This window comes from Ctenopharyngodon idella, chromosome 14, assembly GCF_019924925.1.
Source record: "Ctenopharyngodon idella isolate HZGC_01 chromosome 14, HZGC01, whole genome shotgun sequence".
NCBI classification, from domain to species: domain Eukaryota; kingdom Metazoa; phylum Chordata; class Actinopteri; order Cypriniformes; family Xenocyprididae; genus Ctenopharyngodon; species Ctenopharyngodon idella.
The window spans coordinates 23,550,859-23,570,027 of record NC_067233.1 but is presented as its reverse complement, the minus strand read 5'-3'; the positions used below and the strand labels follow the sequence as shown (position 1 = coordinate 23,570,027).

General features: G+C 37.8%; 2 protein-coding genes across 3 annotated transcripts in view; both read right to left on the bottom strand.

The window, feature by feature from the left end:
- LOC127525679 (protein diaphanous homolog 1) overlaps positions 1–6,978 on the bottom strand; it is a 98,425-nt gene extending 91,447 nt beyond the window's left edge. Inside the window, exon 1 of one of the 2 annotated variants that reach the window (XM_051918387.1) lies at positions 6,355–6,978. In XM_051918387.1, coding sequence (XP_051774347.1) covers positions 6,355–6,456 — 102 coding nt within the window. In that variant the 5' untranslated portion in view covers positions 6,457–6,978. The remainder of the gene's footprint in view (positions 1–6,354) is intronic. The other variant, XM_051918386.1, reaches the window with a different exon arrangement.
- A 5,522-nt stretch (positions 6,979–12,500) lies between these two features.
- Positions 12,501–14,996, bottom strand: LOC127494230 (small integral membrane protein 32-like). The gene is made up of 2 exons (XM_051859953.1): positions 14,361–14,996; positions 12,501–13,094 (listed from the first exon to the last, which is right to left on the bottom strand). Exon 2 carries the CDS (start codon positions 13,067–13,069, stop codon positions 12,746–12,748), a length of 324 nt encoding a protein of 107 aa, XP_051715913.1. The 5' UTR covers positions 13,070–13,094; positions 14,361–14,996; the 3' UTR covers positions 12,501–12,745.
- Positions 14,997–19,169: the final 4,173 nt, after the last annotated feature.

Genomic DNA, 19,169 nt, shown 5'->3' with positions numbered 1-19,169 from the left:
AACAAAAGTGGATTCAGACACACCCTAAGCGCATCTGCACCGTGTGCTTTAGACCATGTGCTTAGATAGTTAAAATCGAGCCCAATGAGTTCAATTCCAGCAAACATTAAGATTTTTCTACCACTATAACATTTTCTTCAACATTTACTTTCAGTTCATTTCTTTCCTTCCGTTTCCCATGATGAATCTCTCTTTCTCTCGACATTGTGTGGCTCAGTCACCTCAACTGCACTTCCTGCGAACTAAATATGAACAATATCTTGTTTTAAGCAAATGCCACCAATAATGGCTAAGAAAAGTTTTCTTTTTCACAGTAAAGTGACAGTCTGAACGCAGAGGCCCCTGTATTCTTCTGTGAATGATGTTGTTGTTTTATGAGGAGGGTTCAGAGGCGTTTCCCAGACAGCATCTGAATTACATCACGGGGCGTCTGAGAATGTGATCTGATTTTCAAGAGCTACAAACACTTATTCTTCTTCTAAGAATGTGTTGTTATTCTCCTTGTTCTCTGGCATATGAGGTAAACACTCCTAAACAGAAGTGGGCAGGCAGTTCTGAATCAGCAGTCATGTTTTCCTGGACATCTGTCAGATGGAGAACAGGATACGGAACAGAACGAGCTCTCAGATCTCTGAAGAAAACATGCTCAAAAACATCTCTCCTCCTCCATCAACCTGACAGTCTGGATTTAGTAGCTTCTGTCAATCAGTGTGTCGGATGAGCGTATCAAACCGGTTTGTGATTGTCATCAGAAATTGGAGGCAGTGAAGCCTATTGAATTGAGCCTATTTGAGCGACTCCTCCTCCCGTCAGCATTAAAGTAAGGAGTAAACACTCAAAGTGTACCATTAGCATATTAAAAAGCACAAATAAAGCTGTGCTGCACCATCTAAATGCTTGAAAAATTTTCCACAATTTAAATTATCACTGTTCAAGCACCAAATGAGAGTAAAAAGTAGCTCTGAAGAGTAAAAATACATAAAACTACCTTTCAAGTGATTTGAAAAAAGTCTCTTCTGCTCACCAAGGCTGCATTTATCTGATTGATGACATGATAATTGTAATCAAATTGAACCGTGAGACCAGTGACAATTCACAACTCTAATATATATATATATATATATATATAATGTTTCATTACCAGTAAATATAAATTTTTGCCTTGGTAAAGCATTAGTTTGGCAGAACGAAGCACAAGCACTCATGTCTCCAGTCATGTCTGACAGCAGTGTGCAGCAGTGCATGAGTGTGATGCAGTTTTCCACCTGACCTTTCAAATGCACGAGACGGGTCTCAAACAACAACGTTAGCACCTTTGTTAGCTGCAGTCTGTCCTGAGGGGGCAAACTCAGCTGTAATGCAGATTCATGTCAGTGTTTTTATACAAACATACTGTTCAGTGAGTCGACGTGTTCCTAAACAAACCATGAGCGCCATCAAGATGAGCAACATTACAGCTGTCAGGGGACATTCGTCAGTAAAGAGAAAAACTGGACGCATTAGTGCGTGGCATCATTTACAGTGGCAAAAAAAAAATAAATCTATTTGTAGTTACAGCTGCAATATACATAAAATTATATCTCAATATTGTTTAGACTTCTGACAATATTTAACATATCTGCAATATATTTATGTATTAGCTCTTGTACACCGCATGTTGCAAAAGTGTGACAAAAACCAAATAGATTCAAAATATTTAAAGCAAGAATTAATAGTAAAAAAAAAAAATGGTCTTCCACACTGATTCTAACTAAATGAACACAAGGAACAATTATATTTCATCTAAATACATCAGTGTAATAATAAACCATAATATTTAGCAATATTTTTTAAAACATTTTAAGATATGTAAAGAATGTCCTTTATTTCGAGTGATGCTGCAAGTAAGTTGTTGTTGAGTCAGTGTTTTGAATCGATGCACTGACATGGAAAGTTAAAAAAATTCCTTCCAAACATTACTGGCATTGTTGCCACTGAGATTTTAATTAAAGAAGAGTCTTAGGGGCCGTTCACACGACACTGTTTTCAACTAAAAACTGAGAACTTTTTATGCGTTTTGCCCGTTCATTTACATGACCACAGCATTTTGGGGGCCCGAAAACCCAAACTTTTGAAAACGGGCTTCAAAGTGTACGTTTTTTAATAACAGTCTATGTAAACTACAGAATACATTCTGTGTATTCTGTGTTCAGTCTACAGGCGCGTAGTGACATCGCCAACTACTGGCCTGATAGCGTAGTACAGCATTTTTAGTCGTTTTCACGGATTTATGTTAAAGGGAACCGTTTTGATGACAACGTCATCTGTATGCAAATTGTCATCTGTATGCTGATTATGTCTAATATGTGAATATGCTTTAATATGCTGATTTTCTGCTCAAGAGACATTTCTGATTATCAATAATGTTGGAAATGGTTGTGCTGCTACATATTTCTCTGGAAACCAATATAAACCAAGAAATGAATAGAAAGTTCAAAAGAACAGCATTTATTTGAAATTTTGTAACATCATACATTTCTTTACTGTCACTTTTGATCAATTTAATGCATCCTTGAATAAAAATATTAATTTCTTTAAAAAAAAAAAAAAATGAAAGTGTCTTTCATCTTTGACAGTGTCTGGTTATTTTTAGTATTCTGATAACTAAGTGTAACACCAAACACGTCCTGTTGAGCAAACACAGCTATCTCCTACATTTGAACTTTTGATGAGTAACTGCTCCGCTTTAGACACCACACTGACATGAAATCTATATTATGTCGCAATGTGTCGCAATGTGTGCTTATGATCTCTGGGGACGATCTGTAAGCATAACTAGCAGGTTTAGGCAGGGGAAGAGGATATGACATCATCAAACAGAGACACTGGACTCTGGTGTCTCTCTGTGGGGGACAGATGTAAGCGGCGTCCTGCGGACATTCAGACACTGATCCAATGTCCCTCACAGAGATGACTTCCGTACAAAAACACGACCTTCCGCTCATTATGGAAAAACACCAGCGGCAGGTGTGTGTGTTTGACATCCTTGCTGAAGGGAGAGTATGAAAGCTTTGAGAGGGCAGATATGAGACAAGGACGCTCCGCTCCAGACCCGAAGCACAAAACTGTTCCACTCAACTGAGCACACTTTCAAATGAACTCTCTCTCCTTGTGCCAGCATCTGACCATGACATCACTGTGATAAAATGGAAATTCTGGATCAGGAGAGCTAAATGAACTAACAGAGCAAACCTATACATCATCTAATCTCCAGACACAACTCAAGGCCTCCAATAATACAAACTCAGCTTTGAGAAAAGCATTTATTTAGGGCCCTATGAAATCGGTTTCATTTTTTCCCAAGTTCAATTGTATTTTTTTCCCAAATTCTGTATTTTCTGGGGTTTTTTTTTTTACACTGCAGGTCTTAACGCCCAATTCTGATTTGTTGACTATATCCGATTTTTTTAATGACCATCTTTAAAAAAAAAATGACCCATATCCAAGATCTGCATTTACTATACACTTGGCGAAACAACCCAAGGTAGACGTCTGCCACTGAAAAGCTTAAGCCGAAAAGGAAGTAAAAACAGAGTGATTTGCAATGAACGCAGACAAAATGATAATACAAGATTTGGCTTTCTGCACCATCTTTAAAGGTCAGCAAAACATTGGTCTCTTAGGGTGGAGAAAAAGAGGAGAGCACTTGTTGCAGCCTAGGCATTGAAAAGAGTCATGTGATCATGGTTCGGCATCATTCGCCACCATCACTTTTTCAATGACGTATGACTCGCATTGACAGGAGAATATCCGATCTGTCCGCTTAGATGGCAGACGCAAACGCACGTATCAGATTTATTTCCACATATGAACAAGGCCTGAAACTGATCTGAGAATATCGGATACCATGTGCTTTTTCCTGCTTACACGTTCGTGGGTCATATCCAATCTGTGCCACATGGAAGGAAAAAAAAAATAATCGGAATTGGGTCACTTGAACCATGTAATGTAAATGCGGCCTAAGACAGTAGAATACTATGTTTATTACTGAATCTATCAAAGATAAAAGTTGAGACTATAATAACCAGACCTGTTCCCACATGCACCAAACGTGTTGGTGAAATAATGAGCATGAAGATGAGAAACACTTTTCTCAGGATAATGATATTTAGGCTGTGAGCTGATTTAACCATTTACAAACCAGTGCAAAACCAGACAACTCTGCAACTTTGGATCCCACATTTCACCATTTGTCCCATGTCAAAGTTCAAATAAAAACAACAAATCAGACTGGCATGCTGAAAAAATTAGGAAAACAGCTGCCCATCACTATACTAGAAAACTGGAATAATTTAACTCCAAAAACTTGAGAGACACACATGCTTATAAACATTAACCAGCAAAATACCAGAGTCAATATGCTATTATTAAAATAAAGCCACCAGCATCTTACACAGTTTGAATGAGACCTCATACTAATGTATAATGGTTAACTGTAGTAAGTATTTTGGTGGTAATTATTGTTTCCATAACCATGGTAAATGTTAATAAGCTGTTTCTACCAGACAGAAACAGCACACGTTCACACACAGTGATGGTTTACTGTTTCCTCCCATCACAGTGTCTAGAGTTTCACTATAACACAGCAGGTGTGTTTGGGAGTCTATGGAAACACGGTCTGATGATGGAATATCAGTTTCCACTCAGAACGAGGGCTTGTTTGGATTAGCAGCATGGTACCATCATACTATATTCTGCATTAATACCCCACTACATTTGATAAAATGTGCAGTTTCCAACCATAACATACTACATGCGGTACTGTGTCTCCCACAATACAATGCACTCAACTTGACCTTTCATTTCCAGTGTGATAAAAGCTGTCAGATTGATGAACACTAAAAGAAGACACATTAACAGGTATGTAATATAAAGACATTCCCTTACATACATCCTCCTTATTGGCGTTGTATTTTGACCTATGTATATGACGTACTAAAAACTACTGCAAAAAAATGATTCAGGTGTTGATTAAAAAAATACAATCTTACCACAAGGAGCAACTTACATTTGCTTACTCATACTTTTGCACACTACAGTATAGAGAAATATACATAAACGCATGTATGGAAGCCTATTTCCACCACATAAGATCACCAAGCAGATCTCAGAATTTCATTTTTGGGTGAACTATCCCTTTAATTATGACATGAAAAGTCAAAGTATGACATACTAAGTAGTATGAGATAAAAAGTTTGAAATTATGACTGTCACAATTATTTTTATATCATAATTTCATATTTCAAGTCATAATTTTGACTTTTCATCTCATGATGACTTAGTATGTCATAATTATGATTTACCAAAGCATGATTTTACTTTCTTATGTGGCGGAAATGGGCTTCCATACATATGTGAAGGCGTGGGAATGAAGTGGAACTACATGATCTTTACAGTATATACTGTGCAGCATGCATTCCATTCAACAGTTGAGCTGATGAGACACTCGTGGGCGTGGCTTGAGACTTCACGCGGTGGGGCGCTCGAGTCCCCTCCAACCCCCCCCCAACCACACAAGCTCTTTTATGACGTCACAGAATTCCCTCTCATTCGCGCTTTTCCAGTTCCACGACTTACGAGAGTGTCTGTGGAGTTCTAGTGTTATTCTAGTGTTATTTACCCAAAGGCAATAAAATTCCTGTGACCGAAACTGTTCTATAATCTATGCAGATATGCGAGTGACAGCACGCAGCGCCAAAATGAAACGATGTTACACTCAAACCGCTCTTTGACTGAAAGAACGTTACACTTCAAAAGCTTTTCAGATAGAAAAAGTCACACGTCAAAATGGAACGTTGCTGCAGTCAGAATGCAACATTGTAGCACTTCACTAAAACAACGTTTCATTTCGCAGTGAAACAATACTGCATGTCGCGGTACTATTGTGGTAGTACCATATGGAATATGTCAAAGTATGATATTTACATGGAACTCCAGGGTACTTCTAAGGATACTATGCTATTATCATTGTACAGGTCAGAAGTGACAGCTCTCAGCACAGCCCCCTGAGCTGAAATATCCACATTTCTGAGCTGAAATACAAATCTTCAGAATCACCGACTTTGAGGGAACACAAATATTCTTCAGAACACACTTCACTCGACTTCCTCATCAGAGACGTCGGAACACGTATCGCGCGAGCTGCAATACCTCAAAACTTCCCAAACTTAAGAGTTTGTTTAATTGCGACATGTAGGACCTCAAGGATAATACGGATTCAAACATTTAATAAACAGCCATATTCAAGCATAAATATATTCAAACACACCCTGATGCTTCACTGCAGTAAACTCACGATAAGAACATTACACTTACAAACTTCTTCTTTCCGTCTCCATCTTCATAGTTCTTCTTGCTTTTCTTCTCCTTGTCTTTCCCACTTTTGGGAGCACCAGCTGATGCTGAGTTCGGATCCATTGTTGTTCTATTAAAAAACTTATATTCCCCAAAAGTGCAGTGCTGTATTCTCACACACTCGCGGTCTCTGTCTGCCTCTCAGGGCGTCTTAACCCGCGGCCTGCTGTTGCCGCGCGCCGCCGGCCTGCGCTCGTCCTCCGGCACAAAGGAAAAGGAGGGAAGTTTGAACCCTGAATCTTGAAGCCCAAATCACAGATGTGCTCTTTTATACGGATGCTTTTCTACGCGCCCTGATGATAACGCGCTGATCTCCGGGCGAACGTCTCTTGAGTCCGTGCGCGTGTTTTGGCGCAAGTTTGTCTCGATCTCGAATAAACTAACTACGCGTTAAGTCTCTAAACCTATCAATCTAAGCTGTCAATCTATAGAGCTGTCATTAATACCGCCGACGATTGATATAAAGTCCTTGTGCTTCATGGTAAAGACTTCGGATTCAAAGAACAGCCATGAGCAGATCAGCTGAAGTTTTCCGCTTTCTCTCTCTCTCTCTCTTCCTGTGTGTGTTGGGCAGGTCAGGTGGGAGGAGCCATCATGCGCACATACACACACCTGAGGTACATCACACACACACACAGGTGGACAAACACTGACACCTCAGCTACACTCACGTTCTTTATAAAAATGATAAATGTTATAAAAAAGTTACTTGTTTTACCTTTTAAATAGTAGCATAATAAACTGATTTTTTTGATAGCAATAATAGCACATTAACTGACAAAAATAGCCTTCCTCATAATGGAATATTTAAATGTTAAAACTGACTTCCTTAAAGTTTTATTTTTCATATATTCAGCTCTGATAACATCATTATGAATAGCTCTTTTTGCAGAAGTAAGTCTGCTTCACACATCGCATACTGTCTGTCCATAGTGTCTATTATTGCACATGTCTAGTATATTGTCTGTCATGTCCATATGTCTCTCATTTTACACTATTGCCAATATGTTAGCAACCACCACAAGTACCCTAGCAACCGCATAGCAACACTTTAGCAACCTCCTAGTAACCTCCAGAATACCCTAGCAACTGCATAGCAGCACCCTAGCAACCACCCAGAGTAACCTAGCAGCTGCATAGCAACACCCTAGCAACCATAAAGAATGTTTTTCTGATAGTATGGCCTTCAAAACCTTCAAGCTTTCAAAACTACTTCAAACTGTCTGGTCAGGTATAGGCTACAGGCTTATTTTATAAGTAAATGTTAATGTATTCATTATTTAGTTAGTGAATTCAAAACACATAGAAATTAATTTATGTGAATTTATTTATTTAATTTAAAAATTAAGTATCATTTATTTCCTATGCTCACTTTTCTTACTCCAGACCTATGATATAATGCAGTCTATCGACACACATTGTGTTCTAATCAATACAACTAAAATCAATAAATCTGGAATGGTACAAAAGCTGTCACTGAGATGGTACCCTTTAAAAAGGGCTCAAATGTGCCCCATTTAAGTACTTATTTTGGTACTAATATGTACATTTGAGGTAGTAATATGCACTTTTTAGGTACAAAGGTGTGCCTTTTGAAAGGGCACCGCACCAGTGACAGCTTTTGTATCATTTTTCTGAGAGTGTTGGATGGGATCGTGTTTCTAACTCACTAACCCTTGTTTTATGTCTAAGCGAAGCGCGCCACCTGCTGGTCAGAAGATGAGCATCCGCTGCAGTGAGTGAACGTGAGCGCGCGTTTGTTTCATGTGGATTGAATAGTGGGGAAAACAGTTTTAATTAGACTCGTTTCAGATTTGTCCCATTAAAAGGTAAAAGCAGGACGGATCGTGATGAATCCATACTGGTTAAGACACATTAAAAGTCGTTTCATTTTGCTCATCTTTCCAATGTCATTAACTTTAATGGCAGACTTAAGGAACACTGGAGAGAAGCTGCTGAGAGTTGACTAAATCAGTGTTATTCAGCGGTGTGTGTAATTAACAGGCCTCGGACGGTTACGTGTGTCATAAAGGGAACAAAAAAGGAAAGGCTCTAAGTCTCTGCATCCATTTCTCTCTTTAAGCAATGCACAATATTTCCTCAAGCTCTGCAGAAATCGGTCTGATATTGTCCTCAGTCGTCACGGCATGATTCGCTGTAAATGTGCTGACTCAACCCAACCCAGTTTCACACTGAGTCATTATTATGTACCGCACACTCTCCAATTTACCCAGAGCTCTCGTCCAAATCCCACCAGCGCGCGAAACCCACAGAAATATCTGAGGCTCCTGACACTGAAGGACAGACTTTATGCTAATGATGGTTTGTTGTGAAGTAATAAGAACATTCTCTGTCATACTTTTTTATTGTTCTTTATGGACCTACAGATTAACCTAAAGACTGACAGTAAAAATATTATTTAGTCTCTTTAGGAAGCAGTTGTTTCAAATAAATTCAGTTGTTTTGACATTTCTATTGTTCAAAGAAACCTGAAAAAAAAAAATGTTTCCACAAAAACATTCCACAACAAATGTTTTCAACATTGATAATAATCATAAATGTTTCTTGAGCATCAAATCAGCATATTAGAATGATTTCTGAAGAATCATGTGACACTGTAGACTGGAGTAATGATGCTTTGATCACATTAATAAATTAGTTTAAAATATATTCACATTGAAATTGGATATTGTAAATTGTAACAATACTTCACAATATTACTGTTTTACTTTTTGATCAGATAAATGCAGCCCTGGTGAGCAGAAGAGACTTCTATATCAGTTAATAACCTGAACTAGTATTCATTAAAAAATAAATAAATAAATAAATTATATATATATATATATATATATATATATATATATATATTATTAACTTTAATAACCAGAAATGTTACATTATACATCATTATCAAATATTTTTTAAACAAATTATTGTGTTGACAGCATTCAAGCTTGTCCATTTAACCATGTTACTAAAATTACTATAAAAAATTGTCAAGTTTAATTCTTTAGTTTATGACAAATATAAGTTTAAATTTAATTAGCACCCGTAATTACCAACGAGTGCTAATTAAATTTAAACCTGGATCCCTGTTTTTTGTATCCTGTTACCCATTCTAAAATTTATTTATTTATTTCAAATTTATTAAATTCAAATGTCATGTTTAGTGCTATAAAATAATAAAATATAAACCAGGATTTTAAACTATTCTGTAGTAGGGGTAAAACAGCAAATTTAATAACTAATAAATAACAAACTGCTCATGTGACATTTAGTTTGACCTCCTGAGAAGAATGAACATTTTCTGAAAGCTAAACACTTTCTTTCAACAGCCCTTAAAGAAATCTTTTTAAGGGTTTTTAAGCCCTTGTTCCCTTTAGTTGAAAGTTCCCTTCAGATGTTCTGGGGACATTTTTCAGCAAAGTTGTCCTCAAAAGTGTGGCTAGGTTAGAATCTCTCTCTCTCTCTCTCTCTCTCTCTCTCTCTCTCTCTCTCTCTCTCTCTCTCTCTCTCTCACACACACACACACACACACACACACACATTTTTATACTGTACAAACTGTATATTCTATCCCCTAACCCTAAACCTACCCATCACAGAAAATGCATTCTTACATTTTCATAAAACATCACTTAATATGATATATAAGCTGTTTTCCTCATGGGGACCAAAATGGGGGGTCCTGGTACAGCCTACGTTATGAGCACAAAATGTCCCCACAAGGATGGCAATACCAGAAATCCTTGTCCTTGTGGGGACATTTTGTGCTCATAACATAAGCTTTAGCAGGACCCACCCACTGTTATTTGAGGACTGTATCTTATTAAACCTCAAAACAGTTGGATATTTCTGTCAAGGCCATTTGTTTCTTTCTGTCTTTGTGAGCTGCTCGGGCTCTTGAGAAGAGAGACACATCCATTTGTCTTGGTTTCATATTATGAGGCCCGCCGTCTCTCTCTTATCGAGTCGCACCTGATTCTCTGCGTCTGTCATCACGGCTTTGGTGCATCGGATGCGGATTAAGACAGATATCAGATTGATTTATATCTCAGCTGGCGCTGCTGTCTTACGTAACTTCGGGAGAATAAAATAACTGTCAGACAAACATCGATAGATGATTTCAGCTCAGCTGAGTGGAAGTCGGACTAACAACTGGTTGACTCATTTAGTTGTTGCGTTCATCCCAAGCGTTTCACAGGACACAATGGTGATGATTTAAGAGGAGTTGAACCTGAAACCCTTTAACTCAGATCTTTGAAGGAACAATTCAACCTTAAAATTAAATTCTGTCATCATTTACTCACCCAAATGACTTACTTTCTTCTGTGGAAAAATGTTCAAAACAAAACACTCTTATTTTTAACTAAGACTAAAAATAGTTTTTGTTCATTGAAATAAAGCTAAATTTAAATGAAATATAAATATTGGATGAAAAACATAAACAGATTGGCAACTAACTGAATTAAAATAAGCTGAAGTTAAATTACTAAAATAACTAAAACTGAAATAGAAATTAAAAAACCTAATAAAAATGACCAACGCATATAACAAAATTACTAAAAACAAACTAAAATACAAAAATAAAAGCTTATTCAAAATATTTAAATGCTATAGGATATAAATAATGCTAAAATAACACCATAACGGTTGTTTAAGCAACTCATGCATTTTCAAAACTCATTGTTTTGTGTTCAGTGCAAGAAATACATTCATTCTGGGGTGAGTTTTGCAAAAGCATTGTTGGCCAACTATATCTATATACATTTAAATCTATATATTTTAGCCTGTCAACAATCAGAATGTGCAAGGGAACTCCAGAGTATGACACATGAGCAAACCGGCGATGAATCAAACATCAAATAAAACAAAATGACATGGAACAAAAACTGAAGTAGTCATTAGGTGCCATGTTTGTTACAGCATCATCTCAGAGATCTTGAATAGATTAAATCAGCAGAGGTTATTACTTATTAACGACAGTCCTATATTGTTGAACCAATGTGGTTCAAATGACAGAGGTGCAACCATGCTACTACAGTTCCCCGAACAGTCGAGACTAGTTGGTTAGTTTCTTCAATGATGCATCGTACTATGGTAGTCAATCAGCGAGTTACATCGTTGTATGGGTAACGCACCCCAGGTTTGAAAAAACACAAGGATGATATGAGGATAAATGATGACATGAGGATGAAGAAATTATTCCTTTAACCGCTAGGCCGTAAGCTGTGAGGGCAAAGTCATTAAAAAAAAGGTAAGATGATGAGTATGTTTCTTAAAGGGTTTGTTCACCCAAAAATGAAAAATTCTTTCATCATTTACTTACCTTCATGTCGTTCCAAACCCGTAAGACTTTCATTCATCTTCAAAACACAAATGAAGATATTTTTAATGAATTCTGAGTGATTTCTGTCCCTCTGTTGACAGCTATGCAACTACCACTTTGACGCTTCAAAAATTTCATAAAGAGATCGTAAAACTAATCCATATGAATTGAGCGGTTTAGTCCAAATTTTCTGATTATTATTATTATGATAAACAGATTGAATTTAGGCTTTTATTCACATATAAACATGGATCAACTCACACATCAGTTGTGGTAAACGGAAGTTCAAGTATGCTTGCTTGGTGTGCGAGAACCAATGAGATTCAATCTCGCACGTCAAGCAGGTCCAGTTGAGCTTCGGTTTATGTTTGCTGATCAATGTTTATATGTGAATAAAAGCCTAAATTTGAACTGTTCATCATATAAAGTGATCGAGTCTCTTCAGAAAATGTGGACTAAACCGCTCAATTCATATGGATTAGTTTTCGATCTCTTTATGATCTTTTTGAAGCGTCAGAGTGATAGTTGTGTAGCTGTCTATGGAGGGAGAGAAATCACTAAAAAAAATTCATTAAAAAATCTTCATTTGTGTTCCGAAGATGAACAAAAGTCTTACAGGTGTGGAACGACATAAGTGTGAGTAATTAATGACAGAATTTTCATTTGAGGTAAATACTATCCCTTTAAGCCTCGTATTTGCTTCTTCTCATCACAACCTCATCCTACCAACCGTGATCAATATCAGCAGGGCTTTTTACACATTTTCCAGACACAGATGGTCATGAATGTGAGATTTAATCATGTTTTAACACCGTACAAGAAAATAATCTGTCTTACACAATGCACACAACTTGTGATAAACCCTATATGGACAGAAAAGGCCGTGCAGAAGTACAAAACAGTCATTATATACAGACAGATCAATGAGTTCATCTTCAATCTGGGCTGGTTCTATATTATCCACATCACTTTGCATTCTATATGTTCCAATGGCACGATCCAATCATTTCGGGCTCAAGTCGGTCATTTGTAGGAGCTGCGGGCCTCTCGCAGTGAGCGGTCGTAAGGCATGGATGCGAAGAAAGAGTTTCTCAGCTGACAGTTGATGAAGAACACGATGAGGAGGACCAGCAGGAAAAGCACCAGACACATCACCACGTACGTGGCCAGGTCGGGTTTGTCGGGCTCGCCCTCTCGGAGCGCGCTCCCGCGGCCCGTGGGCTTCAGGAGGGCCGACACGCTCACTGGCCCGTGCGACACGTTCATCGGTGCCGACGTGTGCGTGTTGGTCATCAGGTCGAAGTCTCGCGCCGCTGCCGTGGAGTTCAACAGCATCTGCCTCAGCATGATGAATCTAGCGGACACCGTTAGACTGCAATAGACAAATATACACCAGATATGGATGTTTATACTAGTAAGCAGCAGTCACAGTATAAGCATTCTAATTGACTAAACCTATTTGAAACACTCAAGCTGTTTTGTACAAGTGTTGCATTTATATGTCTTATGTATATAAGATGTAGATTATTATTGCATTGTATTATGTATAAGGGACACTGGGGCTAATTGTCACAGAGTCTTTATCTCAGGTTTGGAGTCAAATTGTTCAAATGCTTCTTTTCTTTAGCAGTGGTTTTGTTTGGTGGTTTTCCTTAGTAGTGTTTTTTTTTTTTTTTGTGAATCTTATCTTCTAAACTAAACCTAATATCAACATATGAAGACTTCAGTGGCAAAAGCCTCTAAGTGCCATCTGAAATTTTCTTCTAAAATGAGCGTTTTAATCAGGGTCCTATGTTTAGGTTCAATAACTTCACTTTAATTGCAATAAATAAATCCTTTTCATTGCCATTAAAGTGAAAAACACTGAACATAAACATAGGAGACTGATAAAAATGATAATTTTAGAAGAACAATTTCAGATGGCACTTATAGGTTTTTGCAATGGAACTCTTCATATGTTTATTATACTTATTGGCTAAACAAGTGAACACAGTAAAGTCATACTGATATAAATTAACACAAAAGTCACTACATAATAACGGTCGATTTGAATTGAAGTGTTGAATGTGTTCTCATTATAAGTATTTTACATGCAAGGCATGTTGTCACATGGTTTAATGTTGTAAATTTGTACAGTACTTTCCACTGGCCAAAACAATGTTTTGTTTATTTATTTATTTATTTTTAGGAGTTTATAGGCCTAATTGTTCCATTGCATTTTTAACTAATTCATATTTTGCTTGTTTTGTTACTTTAGATAGTATTTCATATTTTAAACAAAGGTTCTCTTCTCAAACCAGTGTCAAACACATTGTGACAACATGCCCCGTTATGTTCAACGTGTGTTCAGTGAACTGTATCTTTTATCCAGGGCAATAACGGTGTATAATAGTCCTCAATACATTAATATTTGTGTCTGCACAGTAATTGACTGAAAAAATGGGCTTTTAACTGGAATAAAACATGTGACAACTTACCCCGGTGTCCTCTACATGTAACTTTGTAAATACAGGCTTTTCAAAACCATCTTTTAATGCAATAAAAATATTTAATTTACTAAAAGTAAATAAAAAACACCGTAGATATAAGTATTAGGATAAGATTAGCGTTGCGCGTTATTTAAGAGGGCTCCACTCACTGTCTGTGCGCCCCGGACAGAAGGCGAGGAGGACGCGGCGCGTCGTTGCGTTCGCATACCACAAACTCCCCAAGACCACCAGACCTACAGCACACCTCAGACGGGGGCTCTGATCATCGGCACTACATCCACAGATGGCTCAAACTGTCTATCCATGTCCCACGATGTGATTTTCCATAGATTCTTGCGCTACCGGAGAGAGAGGACCTCTCCAATCACACCGACGGATCCAAATCTCTCCAAACGTCTCAATAAATGCGCAGTGAAGGGCAGTAACAGCGCAAAACGGGTCTCAGTATATCCTTGCACACAAAGAATCACTCATTTCACACATGTTTCCATGGTTTGGTCTAACCAAGCTCCCGTCGCATGTTTATATCCAGGGAAAGTGGCTCTCCACAAGCGCATCCGTCATCCCCGACCTCCGGTGACGGGGGGCGATCGATCCGGTTCGGCTGGAGAGGAAGTGAACAAATTAAAGAAACATTGAAACGAAAGATAAACGAGCAGTACTCTGTGCGCAATAGAGATGGAGACGCGTAAATCTCCCTCCCTCTCTCTCCTCAGACAGACTCTTCAATTTGAGACAAAGTGAGTGGAAGAGTTTCAGGAGGGTGCGGAATGTCTCGGAGAGGTTTTACAGGGAGAGAGAGAGAAACATGCAGCCTATCAGCTGAACCAGACATTTAAAGGGACCGTTTGAGCTGCTGATGTCATGATGAGTTCGTTCTTAGTTAAAGGCTCAGAATTGTGCGTAATATCGCATGTTGGAATGTGTGTTAGTGTTATTGTCCCAGAAATGTAGTTGCTGTGCTTTAGTAAAATAATTGATCCTTCTCATGCATTAGGCTATGTTGTGCTAGACGCATTGCTAAAGATTGCCTTTTCTCCTCAATACAAAATAAACCTGGCATGCATAATGCGCCAAGTTTGGGATGATCTCTATAACTAATCTAACTGCCCCACTCATACAATTTTCTTAAGAAATTAGCACTGCTGAGTGTGATGTTCAAGTTACCTCTCAATGAAGACGCAGGTCATTGTTTAGTGTTGAAGATCATCAAGCTCATTAATATTCACATGAGTTTGAGGACACGCCCTTCTTGTGGTAATCACCATTGAAGATCATATCACAGCTCAGAGGTTAAACAGCTCATCAATATTCATAAGCACCTGTCTTGAATTAGCTTCGCACACATTGCAGGCAATGAACGGTGCAATGAGGACAAAGTCACATTGGTTGGGTGACCCCCCTAAAGTGAACAGACGGGCCGCTTGGACACGACCATAAAATATCATTTAGACAGAAAGTGTTTATGCAGCAGTTTCATTCTATACACTACACCTTTAAAAATAAAGCTTCTTCTGAAGAGAAAATGAAAACTGTTATCATTTACTCATCCTCATGCTGATAGGGTTAGAAAATGATGACAATGAATTATTTTGTCAGCATAGAATCCTCCTCATATCAAGAAGAACTGTACATTGTATAGGGCTTTTATGTGGTTCTTTTATATGATTAAAGAAAGTCATTCATGTTACATTATAGGTTCTTCAGAGCAGTGTTTTGGTTTCTGGGCTTTTTAAAACACCAGTACACTTAAGAAAACTCTCTTTAAGAGAACCACGCTTCAAACCCTCATCCTGCAATTTGCATAAAACTAAAGTCCTTTAAGAGTCTGTGTGTAGAAAACAAAAGTTTTCTTATGCTTCTCAAACTGTCATCTGAATAAAACTAGAACAGGCATCTCATCTCATCTCCTCTATAGTGCCATCATTACTTTTGTATGGTAATCTGTAACCAAAGATATTTAGAATCACACAGATGTGAAAATAAAGCAAATCTAGAGTGCTTTGTATTCATGATGCATAATATAAACAAACTTAACCATAAACTTATAAAGTACGTTCTGAGATGCTCTTGGAGTTTGTTTTGAAGCATTCACACATTCTTGAAAATCACTCCCAGACACCTAAAACAAATTTAAAACACCCTTAAGACAGATATACTTCAAAAGAACTAACTGGTGTGACTTCATTTTGAACATAATCAGGTCAAAATGTTCCAAAGAGTTTGTTTGGATTTCGTTTCGGGAGTTCAAAACATCCCATTCAGCTGGTCAGGTTTTTCAAAATTAGCCTATTTTTAGCAAAGCATGAAAAAATTACTGGTCACAGTTTAGATTAGGGTCCAAATCTTACTATTAACCACAACTTTTGCTTCAATAAACCCCTAACCCCAAAATTATGTTATGATTTATATAGTTTAAAATGCATTATAATGACCATTAATGTTTTTAAATGACATGGTTTATGTAACTGAAGCTATATGTTGTGAAATCAAGCATTTCTCGTTCTTACTGTTTTTTAGTTAGCTTATGTACTAGCATAGCATACGTATACCCGATTAGCCTGCTAGCTTAGCATATATTATATTAGGTATGTTTTTTGCTTCCAATATATTTCCCAATTACATGTTTCCAATTAATGATGTTTGTGTGTACTTAGCATGGCAATTCATTTATAAAAAAAAAATATTATATACTATACCCCATTGCTATTACTGTGTAAAATTAATATTAAATTACTTTTACAGAACATAGTATGTTGCAACAATCCTTATCCTTATAAAAAAAAAAAAAAAAAATTAGGCATAGTTGTGTTTCCAGTTTGTTTTATTATGCAATACATAGGCATTCATTTTATATTTCGAGCATGTTGTTTGTGCACTTAATGTAATAAACATCATACAATAGCTAAATAGGTTATAATTAGTCAAGACATCACGATAACAACTTTTGATCAGGCATTACCACCTGGGTCCTAAAGGAGACCCGATTTCTCATTAAATGCTCTTGCTTTGGCAAGCTGTTTCGAACTCCCAAAATGAACTTCAAATGAAATTCGTTTGGTCCTGATTTTGTTCGAAATTACATCACATTAGTTCGTTTTTCGATTTCTCTTGAAGTATATCGAGGCCTTAAGGGATGTAGAATATTGTCATGCAGAATAAGGCATTAATATGGGCATTATAAGTACTAATAAACAGCCAATATCCTATTAATATGCATGCTAATAAGCAAATAATTAATAGTGAGAATCAGACCCTAAACAAGTGTTACCAAAGGATTTTGTGCAAATACATCAGAGCCTTTAAAAAGGTTCTTGATTGGCCTCATGCTTTGTGGTTCTAACTGCCCTCATTATTTACCTTTAATTAAATGCTGCCTGAAACATTTGGGAAAAAGCTGTCACACGACTGCCAAAGCCTGAAAACATGACAGTCTGCATTAGATGACCAGGTTAATGTGCCCTAGGAAGACTTTGTCGCCTCATGTAAGCATCTTACAAACGAACGTTACGCCTAAAGTGCAAAAATCTCCCAGCCGCCGCTCAGCATAAATATCCTCCGGTGGTATTTGCTTCCGCTGGAAGGGAAGAACGTAGCTGTAATTGCGGCGGGCTAAGGAGATTATAATTGCTTTGCAACTGACACTTTTTCTCTAACGGACCTCGTTTTGCCACCGGGAACCTTCCTGCCTCCCCCACCACAACACTGACCCATTTTTCTGTTCTTGTGCTGTCCAATTCAATCTACCTCTAATCCACTCGCTGACAAACTAAGTCCCTCGCCTTTATGAAATTCCACCTGGAGGGCCGTTATGATTCTAGAGATAGAGTGGACATGGACGGAAGCAAGCGAGAAAAGAAATGCAAGGGAGTATTTTTAGACCACCAAACAACCATCTCTTTGTTCATCCTCATTAGTATTTGGCCTGGCAATAGAATTTAGCACTTATACGTTAAGAAAAAGCTACCATTCTCCCTCCTCAGCTCTCCGTCCCAGAAGAAACACAGGTTCTGCAAGTAATTAACCGTGAAAAGATGTAAAATCACACTTGAGGACAACGGCAGAGCACCGATGCGCAAGCTTCCTCCTACGTTCCCGCTGATGACAGGAGCTTGTTCTCGGCAGGGGAGACACGGGGTAATGCGAGATAAGTCTTCCCGCCACAGGCCCGCTGACGCGTTGGACGGCAGCCACAAGAGCCTCCTGTGTTCCCTAATGAAGATCTGCGATTCGCACGCTCTTCATCAAGTCGAGCTCCGGGTCTTTTCGAGGTTATGTGAAGTTAGCATCCTACTGACATTTGTGGCTGGGTCGCCTCATAAGGTTATGAGTGGCTTGTGACAGAAATGCACATGAGGGGAAGAGGGAAATGACTGGAAATTTTTATAGAGGTGTGCCATGGAATTACTTTAGCACCTAAAACAGATCACGTCATGCAGATTATATTTCCTGAATTTAGAAGACATACTTCAGAGCGGCTTATGAAAAGTGCTTTAGCGTCAACTGAGGGCTAGAATGCAGTTTAGGAAGTCACAACATGATGTTGTAGATTCACACTCTCACTGGTTTATTGAGATTTGTTTGTTGAATTAGAGGTGCTTGCTAAGTCAAGCATCACTATTTAGAATTCATATGTAAAAAATTTAAGGATTAAAATAGTTTGAGGAGAAGTGTGGTGATCATAATTAAGATTTTCTCCTGCTTGATGCACTAGCAATACACTAAAAATCACTCAGACATGCATTTTCTTCAGAAAATATTAAACCCCTGGTTTCACAGACAAAGCTTAAGCATGTTTGAGGTGCTTTAAAGGGGTGGTTGATTATGATTTCACTTTTTTTAACTTTAGTTAGTGTCTAATGTTGCTGTTTGAGCTTAATTAACATTTACAAAGTTATGATGCTCAAAGTTCAATGCAAAGGGAGATAAAGAATTTGCTGTTTAAGGACTACAACAAA